Raw genomic sequence first — 14,541 nt, 5'->3', positions numbered from 1 at the left:
AACTCCATCTTATGAAGTTATAGGCTCAAAAACTTTCCAAATATGTTACTTTTTAAAAAGCTTGTAATATACATTAGGAAGCTGGGAGGTTTATAAAGCTGTGCAGATGCTAAATGTGGTTACATGACATATCAGCTTCAGCAGCAGATCTGGCTTGGGAAGTTCCCGTCCACACCTGGCTCTTGATCCCCTGGCAGCCTCCTTTACCACTTTCTCCACTACAGTGTTTGTGGGTCTGTACTATAAGGCATGTCACTGGAGTGGTGTTAGTTAAATAACATCATCCCATAGGTATTATTTGTTTATTTCTTCTTTAAGATAGATTGAATCATTCAGTTTACAGTGTACTGCCATGTATTCTATCAGAACAGCTGAGGACAAAACAAAATGCAATGCAAAGGCAGAAACTCCTCTGTTTTCAAGTGAATATATGATGTAAGTACACCTCAAGAAAATGGAGTAAATGCCCTTGTTATGCTGAGTTCAAAATGATACAAATTTCAAGGTGACTTTCATAAGTCAATTGCTCTGTTCATTCCCATCTTTGTTTGGTCCGGGCATCATGCTTTTTTGTTCTAAGGCCATCCTGAAATTTCATGACTGTAATAAATCAAAAGGGATTTTGCATTTTTTTTATGGACTTCAGATGTATCCGTATGTCTTCAGGAAGAAACCAAATCCAAAACTCTGTAAAAACAATTTGGAAGTGAAAATTTCAGGTGACTGTGGGAAACCTGCCAGTTAGTGGTGGATGGTGTTTATATTAAGAACTTGTGAAGAAATTTTCAATGGGGATAGGATAAATTTAGGATTTCTGTGGAGCCTCAAGATTTCCACAGAATGTAATAATCATTACTATCGTGAAGATGGAGCATTAGTGCTTCCCTCAAGTTCTGCTCACACACAAATGTTTAGCATTTAACTGTTTGATATGTGTTTGTACAGTGCAAGTGTGCATATTGTGAAAGGTATTTAATAAGACAGGAATTTCTTACCAGTGTCCTGAAAATTGTGAATTTTATATTAATTGCACTTTCTGTTCTGGATTCCTTATTCCATTCCTTCTGGATGATTTTTAGGGAAAGGATAAAGTACTTTTTTTATTGTGTGTATAAAAGTCCATCTGCTTTGGTAATACATGAACAGATACTCTGGCATGTGACAGGAATTTTTGAAGATTCCCAATCTTCTCCTACCAAGTCAACAGTACTGTTGAATCTTTTGCTGCCTTCTGATTGTCTTTTGAGGAAGATAAAGAGTATATTGGTGCAGTGTTTAAATTACCTCTCTAGACCGGTACACCATCATTTGCTTTATTTTGCCTCTCAAGGGTTAACACTGAGACAGCATTCCTGCTAGGAGAAGGCCTGGTCTGCAAAAGGAGGGGTAAGACATGGGGCAGAACTTTCCCTGCCTTAACTGTGGCAGTACTTAGCACTTAAAATACCCTCAGAAGGTATCCTCTTTATTAACTTCTTATTTAACAACAGAGCTGTGAGAAGCTAGATATGCACAGGAACTGTAAAATGAACCATTTTTTTTCTGGTGTCTTACTGACTGTCACTGATGTTAAGAGAGTGGTTATTTAAAGTCTGTCAGCAATAAATGTCATGCTAGAAGTGGGGCAGGAACTCTGTGCCCCTGAGAAATATGCCAAGAGCAGGTCATTACTATAGAAATTGTAACTGCAAATAACTCTAGCCAGCAAGTGTCTTTCTGAAGGCTGGTTCCTTTCTTTTTTTTTCTTTCTTTTTTTTTTCTTTCATAAAAAAACTTTCTAATTAATTTGCGAGTTAATAACTTCCCAAATCTGCCAGCATCAGTGCTGGAACCTGGTTGCACGTTCCAGATCTAAACAACATCTTTCTAACACATGTCGCTAGAAATTTGGGAATGTCTCTGTTTGGATGAAAGAAAACAGTAGCATGTATTAGTTTTCAGTTACCCACTTCTTTAGAGTAATAGTTGGCTGAAAGTACCTAAAAAAAGCAAACATTTCCTTGATACTTTGAAAGAATTTTTTTTAATATCTACTAAAGTGGTGCAATACCCCATGAAATAACCATTAGAAATAACAGATTTCTGCTATGAAAATAAGATACTCAAGATAATTTACTTTGAAGATAATAAGAAAATTAGAAGTAACTAAAGGGGATAATTTAGTGGTTTTTAGTTAGCATTGTGGATGCTGTTTTTGTTACAAAATATGCCTGCTAATCAGTGAAATGAATAGACTATGTTAATCTTTCCAAATACAAGACTCCTAACTATTGTATTTCTGTAGCACTTAACAACTGTTCATTACATCTGAATCACAACTTCATGAATAAAGTTTTGGATTTCAACATGGAAAAGTAATTCCAAAGATATTCATCAGTTACAGAAAGCTTATTTCACAACTGAAGAAATACATATACCTACAGGCCTCTATTGTTCAGAATTTCAAAAGCCTTTCTATCTACATTTTATGTACAGTAAGTGCAAATTCAGATTGGAGAAGTAAAGCTGCTCAATTAAATTCTGAAATCAAACCGGATGGTTTTAATAAAATTAAAATTATCCTTCATATTCTAATCCACTGAATTTTCAAAACAATAAGTTCATTTTTCTGACTGGCTTCACTAGTGCCTTTGTGACTTAAGTGAAGTAAAAAGAAAGGAACACAGTTATTGCATTCCCAAAAGTTAAGCATTGCCATTGTACTTCAATAAATTTCTTAGCTAAAACATACCCAGTAGTGATTTGATCAATTTGTTAGATGATTTTTTATCACATTCCTTTTAAAATACCCAACAGTCAAAATTCTCCTTTTCTAAAACTGACTAGTTCTTGGACAGTGTCTTCAAAAGTTACTGATTCTTTAAGTTATGGACTAGCTGTGGATAATCTCATGAATGAAACCGTATCTCTGGATACACTGATGGGTATCCAGACACTGATCCAATCCCCTTTTGAAACAGAGTGATTATAGATTCAGAAGTATATAGCATACTGAATCTAAACTAGAAACTTACACAATATGACACTTCACCAAATTTAATTTGAACAGAAATGAAGGAGGTTTATTTTCATTGAGATCTATAAGTTCCAGCACCATTATTAGAGGATGAAGGAGACATGGGAAGACGTGCATCTTCAGAGTATTTTGCTTACTGTATGTACATTTTTTGCAAATATAAGAGATAATCCCGTCGTCAGTTAAATGAAGACTAGAACATTAAACCAAAACAACCCTTAAGATTTTCCTTAATATGCATTAAGTACTACATAAATACTGGAATATTTTCCAAATCCGCTAACCATGTCTTTATTAATTCATTTTGGTTTTATTTATGAATCATAATTTCAGAGTGTGGATTATTAGGTCTAGCTTCTGCGTTTCTTATTTCTCTAAAATAAACAAGTTCTGTAGAGAAGTTTGTTGAACATTTCAGGTGGTATGTATTTCCCTTTTTGCCAAATGATCATAAAATATTTAATAATTATGTTTTAATTGTGTTAAAGCCATGTTTGAATTAGAGATTCCAAAAAGAGGAAAACTAGAGATCCTGTGTCTTGAACTTCACTGCCTACCATTCTTACTTCTCACAGGGGTAAAACCAAGCTGGAGCAATCAAGAATGCAGCTCTGGTGCTTTTTAACCAGGTAGAGCAACGTGTCACCACTTTCACACAGGTTACCTAAGCAAGTTATACATATATATGTATATATATATATAATCACTTTTTAATGGATTTTGACTGGCCTGCATGCTATTCAGCTATGTACCTTCCCTATCCATTGCAAGACAGTAGAAACATGCACAGCTGCTCTCTGCAGAGTCATGGGACTCACATCACAGCATGGTCAGGTGGGATTGGCAATCCCGACGTACGTTTCTTAACTCTGCTACTGATTTTTCTGGGTATTTTAATACAGTCTTCAGCAGTAACTGCATGCTCTACAGGTTTTGAAGTATGGATCATAAAAGTACTGGAATGTTATACATTGAAGAGGCCAAAGAAAAAGGGAGCATGCATAGTTTTTACAAAATAAAAACAACCCTTTTTGATTCAGCCCTTATAAATGTAAATATTTAATGAAATGTTTTAAGTGATTTATGTGATGATTACTGCCACAACTTCAGCTTCTTAATGAATAACATTTAAACTATTGTAGTAGCTAATCGTATAAAAATTACACTGTTATACCATTAAATCTACAATGCACTGTAATTCAAATATTCAGGGTGCTACAAAGTACATTCTGTATTCATTTGGGCAGTGCGTATCTTGAGTTTTATAAACTGTAAGCAGAGCAAACAGTTTCACAACGGCTAAAATTATACCTAGCAAATAACCCGCCCTTAATAAACTTTGAAAGCAAAGCGTTTTACAAATACCCTTTTCTTAAACTTTAAACTCCTTTATAAATAGTGGTACTTTGAAATGTGTTTCATGACAGCAGTCTGTGACTGAGTTGGGGGACTTCACTTGGTGTATGTTAGAAAGACTATGGAGTAGCGAGCACCATTTTTATAAAATTCCTTGTGTATTTACCCCAGGGTTTTTTTCATTATAGGCAAGCCTAATCTCCACTGGTGGATAATTGGCAGAGCCTTCAGGAATAGGGACAATAAATAGTGCACAGCAGCCAAAGTTACATGAAACTAAGGAAGTCAAATTATCCTAGTACAACTAGGCATCAAAATTTTGTTGGGATTGAGATTTCAGCCCTACATCAGGATTCAAAGCTATTTCCTTCAGGCAGAGTCTTACTGGCTTCAAAAGGCTAACTAAATAGTTCAGTTTCATTGATTATGCCATAGTTTGATCTATCTATATTGTAGTATAAATTTCCCAGAGCTGCCAAAAAAAATAATATTGGTGTGTATTGTGAAAATTCTTAGATTTTACTGATTAAATTTTAAACCAAGATATGCTTCAAACATCAAATAAAGCTCTTAAGGAAAGAGATTTTAAAGTTTTCTTAATATTGTATAAAAGTCAAATATCATAACATCTGAGATTTAAAGTCAGTTTAGAATCACTTTGGAATCACTGATCCCCATTATTTTATATTTTGTCACTCAATTACAGTGCAGCTTTCAAGAATCAGAGTACAAAACCACATGGCTGAATTTCTAAAGGCAATTTGTAATGGCTGAATCCCCTTATTTTATTGTCACTTGAATCATGAAGCCATTTGTAAAGCTTAAAATTTTAGTAGCCTGCTCTTGCTCTTATTGAAATCTAGAATAAAATCAAATGAGAGCAAGACCGGGTCTTAAGTGAATGCATTTTCTTGTAAACGGGCACATTAACATGCTGTTGGTCAAAGCTTGTTTTAATGATCCAAGCTGTTGAAAAAAGATGCACTGCTCTGAAAGGACAGTATGGAGGCTGATTATACGTATATTAACCAAGTATTTGGGTTGGTGATGAAGCATTTTTTTATGTTTTATACTATACAATAATATTTATAATACTGTTTTAAAAGAACCATAATCCCATTGAGGTAGTTTTATTTTTTATTTTATTTTTGTTTGTGATTTTCACAGTATTGCTCAGGCTTCTGCTGTAGTCAAGCATGTTGTTTTGCTGATTCAGGCCTTGAGAATGCTGCATCATAAGCAATTGCTTTCAAGTGTATCCTTGTAAAGGAAAATGTGAAGATGCAAATACGTATTTACAGGGCATGGCGTGTCCTAGAGGCTAATAATCTCATTTATAAGGTGAAAAGAAGATTGTGTTAATCCATCACGTATCTTGAGTTTCCTATTAGTTTTATTAGTTTTATTGTTAGGAAAGAAATCATTAGTCACCTTATTTAAAATGCAATGGTTCTTTCCTAATTTAGGGTCTTGAAGCAAAAAAGAGTATTATTAACTTAATGAGTTTTTTTAAATAATTTGTTTAAGATGATTTAAAAAATAATGAAAATGCTTTATGTGAAAAATAATGAGAAGAATTATTGTAGGTTTTGTTTGTACTGATTATAAATCACATTTCTGTCACTGGGTTTTTAGCAGCTATGCTGACAGGACTATCTGCAACAGAGTTTACATGGGAAGATGCAGATAAAAATTGGTTGCCTTTTAACTGGCATTCATAGATATTAATAATTAATGATTAATATGAACCTTTATCTTGCTACTATTAAGCATTAATTGACTTAATGATGATGGATCAGGCCATGAATTAGTTTTAATTTTCCTAACTCAAATGTGGGAGATTATTATTGTCACAATATTTGATTTTTATTTCATGAAGAAACTGCCTATAATTTCAGTAACAGGTTTCGGACTTCTTATTTCTTTGTATTACAGTGATAGGTAATAAGATAGTTAATCTTATTTTCTTTTTAAAAGAGAGCCTTTTGTGTGGATAATAAGGTGGTGTGCTAATTATGCTTAATATAGTGTACGCTAATGTGCGGTTTGGACTGTACATGTAATACAGAAAGCAAAGCTTAAAATATTCTCACAATGTGAGGTACACAGTATTTTATTTCAGATTTACTGATCTACATGACCAGTAATAAGAGTATTCCATTTAGAGGCAATATGTCTGTAATTATTTTACATATATAAATTTTGGAAATCATAGAGGAAGTGCAGTATGAAAAAGGGAACATGATATTTTAACATGTTTGCTAAGCAAAAATTAACCACTGAAAACATCCAAATCTCAATGTACTTACCCAAATAGTTTCACATTTGTCAGCGTAATTTTCCATGTAGGGCAGGTCATAATATTTAAAAAGGGAAAGACTGGTTTTCAAACTCATACCTGTGTGGTTTTCAGAAATCTTTTCTCTTATGCGATATGTTCTTTATTTTTGGTCCCAGTGCAGTAACAGCCATGCAACCTGAGGTCTGAGTGACCCTATGTTGACTACATCTGCACATGTGTGTGAAAGGCAGCCTCTTGAAACTTAACCCTGAAATTATCCATCACCCAACATGATTATTTTTTTTTTAACTTCATTCATCTCATGTAAGAGTTGAATATGGGGAAAGAATGGCTTACCAAACTATATAAAGATATATGTGCCATTTATATTATTTCTGGCAGAAAAAAGCCCTTAGCTCCCAATGCATGTTCTTGGAGGGATTGCGTTGTAACTGAAGAGTTAAATAACTAGTTTTAATTTGCAGCAGTGCCCCTGAAGAAGTGAATACGTGAATACATGGAAATGCCGCTTCAAAAAGTTATTGTTTTATTATTCGATGCAAAATCATTCAAATAATCTGAAGAGGGTATTTTTATTATTATATTCTAAAAATACCACTATCTTGAAAACTAAATATGAAAAGTAATTGGTATTAAGCATTTTCTCAGAAAAAATGTATAGAAATGTCTTCATATAGGTCAACGGGTATGACCAGATCTGCTTAGTTGAAACCACAAATCTAGTCTGTGACAAAATGTTACATCAGTGCCTGTACAATTAGAAGTATTTAAGTTAGAGGTGCATTCTACATCCCCCAAAATTCCTATGCATTATTGCTACATGGTATAAACCAGAAGTATTTCACTGCTTTTTAATGTTGCTTTCTGATTACAAGCCCTATTTCACAGTAAAAGTGAATGTATTTTGGAGGAAAACAATTAAAGACACAAACAGTATTGACAACTGAAAAGAAGTTAGAAACTCTATGTCTGATTATTGCATTAGTTGTGTACATCTTTAGCAGGTTTGTCCTTTCAAAATAGGCTTTATTAAAAGGACAAAATTATGGGCAGTCTTGCATGACTGATAAACACCTTGACCTGATCCAAATTTCAATGTACTTGGTAAAAAGTTACATAATACGTAAAAAAGTTGCTTTATATCACTCTCCAGTTCTTAGAGTTCTCAGATCTAGAAGTGCTTTTACCATAGTAAAAACTATAGTATTTCACTATACACAAAAGTGGTAGAATGATAGAAAAATTCAGGATGAAAAGACCCCAGGAGGTCTCTTAAGATGCATAGGAGACTGGAATGCAAAGAAGATATTTAAGATCTGGTTATTTATGCTTTTTGCAAAAATTTAATTGTGCAGAAATTTGCCATTAAATGCCATTAAATTTACAACTTTTTAATCCAGATATGGTGTATATTTGTGAAAACACCATCTGTAGTGGACATGAAGATATATGTGGAGCTTTCTGTTAGTTCATTTCGCTGGGAAAACTAAGACACATTTTCAATATAATCCAGTATAGTAAAAAAAATGAAATAACTTGAGAGTGTGGTACATGCAAGCTCTCCAGTTTTAATACTGCTGTGAATACTTCAGAAGTCTTATACATGGATCAGGTTAGTAGCCAAATTATATTTAATTGTTCCCTATGAGAAGATAACCTGGGAAACGGAACTATACAATGCACATGTCATTACGATGGAGATGCATATTTATCACTATAAATTCCATGTTCTTCAAAAGTCAAAGAATGGCATGATTTGATTCAGTATAATTTTTTACAGAATATGTATCTAATAAGAAATTTTTTTCCTGTGGTACTTTACTTGCAGAAACTAAATGCATCCAGTTCATCAGAAGGCAGCACAGTTGATATTGCTCCTCCTGGAGAGGGCGAGCAAGCAGAAATTGAAAGTGAAGAAGCTCTTGAACCAGAAGCCTGTTTTACAGAAGGTTGTAGAAACTGCTGATTTAAGAGATGTATTAGTAAAATGGCATTATTACTAGGCACATTTAAGTTCTTGAGAGTTTCAAATCTGGTGAACCGCCATGACCTCAACAATCAAAAGAAAATACTCTTTGCCTAGAATGCTGGAAATCAGATGCCAAAACAAGGTTTCCCTGGTCTTTGAGTAACTTTATCTGCCTGGTCACTGCACACATCTTGTAACTAAGAAACTTCATTAACTTTTCTATTTTAAAATGCTTTTCAGTTATTTGAAAAGGCCCTTGAAATTTGGAACAAATTAAATTTTTTGAGACTCCATCAACAAAGGGAACAGTTACATGCCAACAGCCAAAAAAATCAGTTTTTTGGATTGAGTTTACTCATTATTATATCTACTACTGTCTGGTTTCTTGTATTCAGATATTCAGATATTTGAAGCCTATAAAAGAGTATTCCACTGTTTAAATAATAAAAAAAAAAATATAAAATCTGTTAATATGTTGATGCCGCAGTAAAAATTGACTTTGAAGTAATTTGCTTTTGGATCCTAATATCTCTTAATCTAATGCAGGTTGTGTGCAGAAATTTCCATGTTGTCAAGTAAGTATAGAGGATGGCAAAGGAAAAATTTGGTGGAATCTTAGAAAAACCTGCTACAGCATAGTTGAGCACAACTGGTTTGAGACCTTCATTGTCTTCATGATTCTCCTCAGCAGTGGAGCACTAGTAAGTAAAAAAAAAAAATTGCAGATGCTGAAATATTTAGATAACTCCTTAGAAGCAACAGCAAAATTCAAATTTTCTTCAGAAAGACTTGTTTTGCTTGGAGTTGTATAAAACTACCTGCATTCCATCTTTTCAGGATGGAATGAAACTTGGCCCAAACTTGAAAAGGTTTGTTGAAATTCACATGCACTTTTTTAGTGATACTTTTTGTTTACTACTGTAAAGTTGGCACAATTTTATTTAAACGAGCATTCAAGATTTAAATTGCCTGCCAACTTTCAGCATGTTTGTCAAGAGATTTGGGTAGAAAGGACCATTGTTAACTGTGAATAATATAGCTAAATGTATAATTTTAAGTCTGTAATTCCTTCTAGGCTCAGCCACTTGGATTCTGCTTATGAAAGACCATACAAAAAAAGGAATAAATACTTCATTCTGTTCCTTTTTTGAAGGCAGGAGATAGGCAAGAGTGTGACAGCAAATTAAACTTTATAGCTACTTCCCAACATGTAAATCATTACCCACTTTTCCAGCTTTACTCCAGTTGAACACTTGCTACAGTATCAATGTGCATTGTGTACATTCTAGCAAACACATTGCTCTTTAATTTGACATTTAGACATAAGTTTGATTGATGAAGGATAGAAATGTAATCTCCCTAACTGCTTTCTAGAATGGAATATACATAACTGGAACAGATTGTTGTGTAAGAAAAGGGGGGGGGGGGGGGGTTGTGTGTGTATGTGAAAGTTTCTTAATACCACAGCAGACAAAAATTCATTCTTTGAGTTTATTTCTTCTTTCACTAGTAAAATAGGATATGTAAATATTCAACCCCAGACAGGGCAGAATACATAAAGTTGCTCCAGTTTGTAGTATGGTTAAAGATGGCAAATACATAAAATAAGAGTATGCAGATGAACAAGAGGAAATTTTAGCTCTGACCTACTTATTTTTTATTATTTACTCATTATTATTATCATGTTTATTCTGTGAAACAGTAATATTTTCATATATTTTTTCATAGGCTTTTGAAGACATATATATTGAACAGCGCAAAACTATCAAGACCATGCTGGAATATGCTGACAAAGTTTTTACATATATTTTCATTTTGGAAATGCTTTTAAAATGGGTAGCATATGGTTTTCAAATATATTTTACTAATGCGTGGTGCTGGCTGGACTTCCTGATTGTTGATGTAAGTACACAGTCTTAAATATTGTAAAATTCATTAAAGTTCTTTATGTTGTAAACCTCATTACTACTAAGTAATCTTATAAATATGCAAAAATAATTCACATTGTATAGTTATACTGCATTAGTAATAAAGTGATCTGGATGTGTTCTTTAAAGTACATTTATATGGCAAAAGGAAAAGGATGTCATCAGGCTGCTCATTCTTCATGGTTAAGAAGTTCATACCCAGGTTGTATAAAATGTGAGGTTTTATAAGGAAAAAACCCTAATTTTGTAACATTCTATTTTTAATGGACTCTGATCTTATTACCTCATTGCTTAGCAAAGAAGACACTACATTGTGCCAATTTCTTCTACAAACACTACAGCTTTGCAAGTGAAACAATATATTTGGTCCAGATTTCATCTGAGTTCTCAGAACTTTGTCCCCCAAAACTATCCTGTTATCATTTTCAGAAAGGCAGTGGTTATTTGGTCTAAAAATTAATTAGTTTTAATAGGGTGATGATCTGCAATAGTTAAGTCAGCTATAACTCGGCAGGGTTTATGATTGAAGAGAATACAAGGTTTCTTGGCTGCTTTCCCAGTTGTGTTATACTTCTGTGCAAAGGCCTTGCTTGTGTTGTTAGAAGGGATCAAAGCTGGTTTTACTCCCAGGATATTTTGGGCTCTTGCCTTCACACATTATCTGACCCAGTTCATTGGCTATACATGTCCTTAGTGTGGAACTGAGAGGCGGCATCTCAGGGCAAACGTGCAATGTGCAATTATAGTAATTTCTGCCCAAGTTACTGTATTTCTTGAGAAGTTTGCATAAATCCTGTTCCCATAAATACTTATTCCTTACAAATATATGATAGAAATGTATTGGATTTCTGATTCCCAGAAGAAAAAAAAACTTAGCTTGATTTGCCCATAACTCAGAATGGAAGACATTCTCTTTTTTTAAAACTTTATACTGTTAATCTCCAGCTCTGTCCTGAAAATCTACACTAGAATGGAGTAGTGTGAACGGTTTTCTTAAGAGGATGTTAATGCAGAAGACAGATGCTCCAGGATTATGTTAAGAATGATTTTTTTTTCAGATGAACTACAACTCATGTTTTAATTATTCTTTTTGTAACATAAACCTAAACAGATTATTCTAAGCCATACCCCATGGTTTCTGAATAATAGTTTAGCTTCAGAGACACTGTTATCTAAGCAGGCTCTCAGAATTGTAAAGAACATCATCATAAGCAAAGCAGCTTATTTTGCCAACTTTCTAACTTTATAAACAAAAGCATGACTAAATGAGATTGGAACCTTCTACTTTTGAAAAATTATATTAAATGTTTCAGAAAGTGGTAAAAAAATGTCTTACTGTGCCTGAGGCTAGTTCAGCAAATCCTTTAGCACCATCAGACAGCACTTGAAAGAAATATATGAACTCATGTTATCTTCCCATAGAAAACCAGAGAACCTACAGGCAGTTTAAAAGGTGTGATTCAGTGACATGCTCCCAATGAGAAGACTAGTAAGCCCTTCTTCATTAGAGGTGACTAAAGTTAATCAAATTGTTTAATTCCATCCTCTAAAATTCTAGAGTAAACGCTGGTATCTCTCTAGGGCTTTGACCTTTAGTATCTTACATACCTGAATCTCTCACTGTGAGAAATAGCCATAGTTGCTCTCAGTGATTGTGACCAAATTATATTTTAATAATTACACAAAGAAATTGCAATTTTCAGCTCTTGTCAGTTTGCAGCCATGACAGATGACCCTTGGTACATCTGGGTACCTCAGTTTAAGACCTTATCATGCCATCTCTCTGCCCCACTCCTGCTATATAAAACAATATCTGTAGCAAGGAGCAGATATTTGGAAGGAGTGCCTTATCTACCCAAAATCACAATCTGGTAAATTAGTTTGAACACATTTAACAGTGGTTTAAGTAAAGAGACTGAATTTTGGATGCAGGCAGCCAAGAAGCAGGGACATATTTGCTTTTTTGGAGGAGACTAATTCTGGCAGAGATAGCCAGGGAAAGGCATGAGACAGACAAACCCAGTACAGCTAGATGCTACAGAGTACGTCATCCTATACCTTGGTTTTTGCTCTTACCCTCTTACTCCAGAAGCCATCTGTCATGAGTTTATTATGTGTTGGTTTTGTTGTACAGCTGTAATGACTCTAAATTGTCTTTGTTGCTTACAAAGCTAGGAGATAGGACATCAGGGAAGGAAACAGGTAATCTGGGGATACCCAATGAGTTTGTCAGTTACTAAATTTTTTTGTGTAGTTTTGTGTTACGGTATGTATTCTTAGATAATTTTAAGTGGATACCATTTTACACTGTATATTTTTAAACCTTGTAAATTAGTCCTATAATTCAGCATAGACACTTTATTTCTAAATTATTTTGTTAATTACTTGTACTTGAATGAAATGGAAATAAGTAACATTTAAAACATGTCATGTTTTTGCCAAATACTGTGGGGCAGTAACGAATCTGCAAGTAGAATGAATTATTTGACCTTCCTGCAATTGCTTATGCCTGGTAAAATTTCAATGAGTACAGTTCTTGAACAATAAAATGTGGCAAAATAACCTTTCAGTTGGGCTTGTTGTGTAGTACGTTAAAAGTTCATCATATTGATGACTTACATAATATTTCTTCATATAGCTAAAACTGTTGCATGCTTTTTGTTAAAACAGTTAAAGTGATTTAATTAAACTGTGTTCTCAACCTTTTTATTAGCTTTTCAGAATAATTAACTCAACAGCAACATTCTGGAAAAGATAAGGGTCACATTACACTAATATACTAAATGCTGCATGAACAGAGGAAGAAGCAACTGCTGCCCTGACAACCTCATAATAAAAATAAGAATAAGATGAGCATATTGATGTGCTGAGAAACCAGATACAGACAGTCACTTTGTCTTCCTAGACAGTCTTATATGTCTTCATGTGTATCCTAACATGGTACACTATGATAACATTACCTAATCCATAAATTAATGAAATTAATTGATTAATTCAACAGAATATTCAGATGATATATGCATGAAACCTAAAGCTCTTGTTCAATGAGTTCAGGAACAGAACCATAGCTTGCAATTATGCATCTAAACAAAACAAATTTTGAATACGTGCCAGTAAAATACCATAAATTAAGAGTCATTCACCAAGTACATATAGAAAAAATGATAGCATCTTAGCAAATGACCATAACATAAGAAAAGCTACATAAGGCATAAAAAAGGCTACATTGAGTCCAGTGTCCTGTCTCTAAGAATGTCAAAAATGCCTACCTGGAAAATTGATAATATAGTATCCATCTTTCAGAAAATAAGAAAAATCATTAACTTCTCAATAGAAAGAAAAATCTTCAGTGGTTCCCCCCCTTCCCCCCACCCTCCACCCCCCTCCAAGTCTTCCAGTTTAGTTTATTCCTCCTAGTTAAGTGTAATACCCAAACACTTAAACTACATGAAAGACAGGAAAAGCAGTGTTGAAAGTGAGGACGGCCATATTGCCCTGAGGACCTGGAATCAAATCACATAAATTAGCCACCTCACCAAGTAGCACAGAATTCATACAGATTAAATTTTAGGCCTAAATAGAAATAAAGTCAACGTGGAGCTGTATGGCCAATGATCTGGCTTGGATGACAATTCTGACTGAAGATCTTGAGCAGGGTTAACTGTGACTGCTAAGTTTCAAAACATTTTTTTGTAATAGATAGTCTACATTCAAAGATCTGTACACAAAAATATGGACATACAACCCTCCAGTTCTAGGAAACAAATGTAAAAATTCTGTCCATGATTTTGACTTCATTACTGCATCTGTATGCATTCCTATTTCAAAAGAAACAATTCAATCTATTTATGGGTGTACAGAGACATTTATTTTCTTACCTACTAGCAACAAAACAGGTGGAACAGATGACAGAAGACCAAGGTAAGAAGACTGAGAAAACAGTCCAGGTCTGAGCAGTACAGACCAGGTG

At 34.0% G+C, this 14,541-nt stretch overlaps 1 protein-coding gene across 1 annotated transcript in view; it reads left to right on the top strand.

The window, feature by feature from the left end:
* LOC121092832 (sodium channel protein type 3 subunit alpha-like) overlaps positions 1-14,541 on the top strand; it is a 78,778-nt gene that overhangs the window by 47,712 nt on the left and 16,525 nt on the right. The window contains exons 19-21 of the mRNA XM_040604434.1: positions 8,503-8,623; positions 9,190-9,344; positions 10,372-10,545. Of these exons, the coding sequence (XP_040460368.1) occupies positions 8,503-8,623; positions 9,190-9,344; positions 10,372-10,545 (450 nt within the window). The remainder of the gene's footprint in view (positions 1-8,502; positions 8,624-9,189; positions 9,345-10,371; positions 10,546-14,541) is intronic.

The sequence above is a fragment of the Falco naumanni genome, chromosome 8, assembly GCF_017639655.2.
Source record: "Falco naumanni isolate bFalNau1 chromosome 8, bFalNau1.pat, whole genome shotgun sequence".
NCBI classification, from domain to species: domain Eukaryota; kingdom Metazoa; phylum Chordata; class Aves; order Falconiformes; family Falconidae; genus Falco; species Falco naumanni.
Note: the sequence above shows the minus strand (reverse complement) of the source record. Positions and strands in the feature narration are given on the sequence as shown.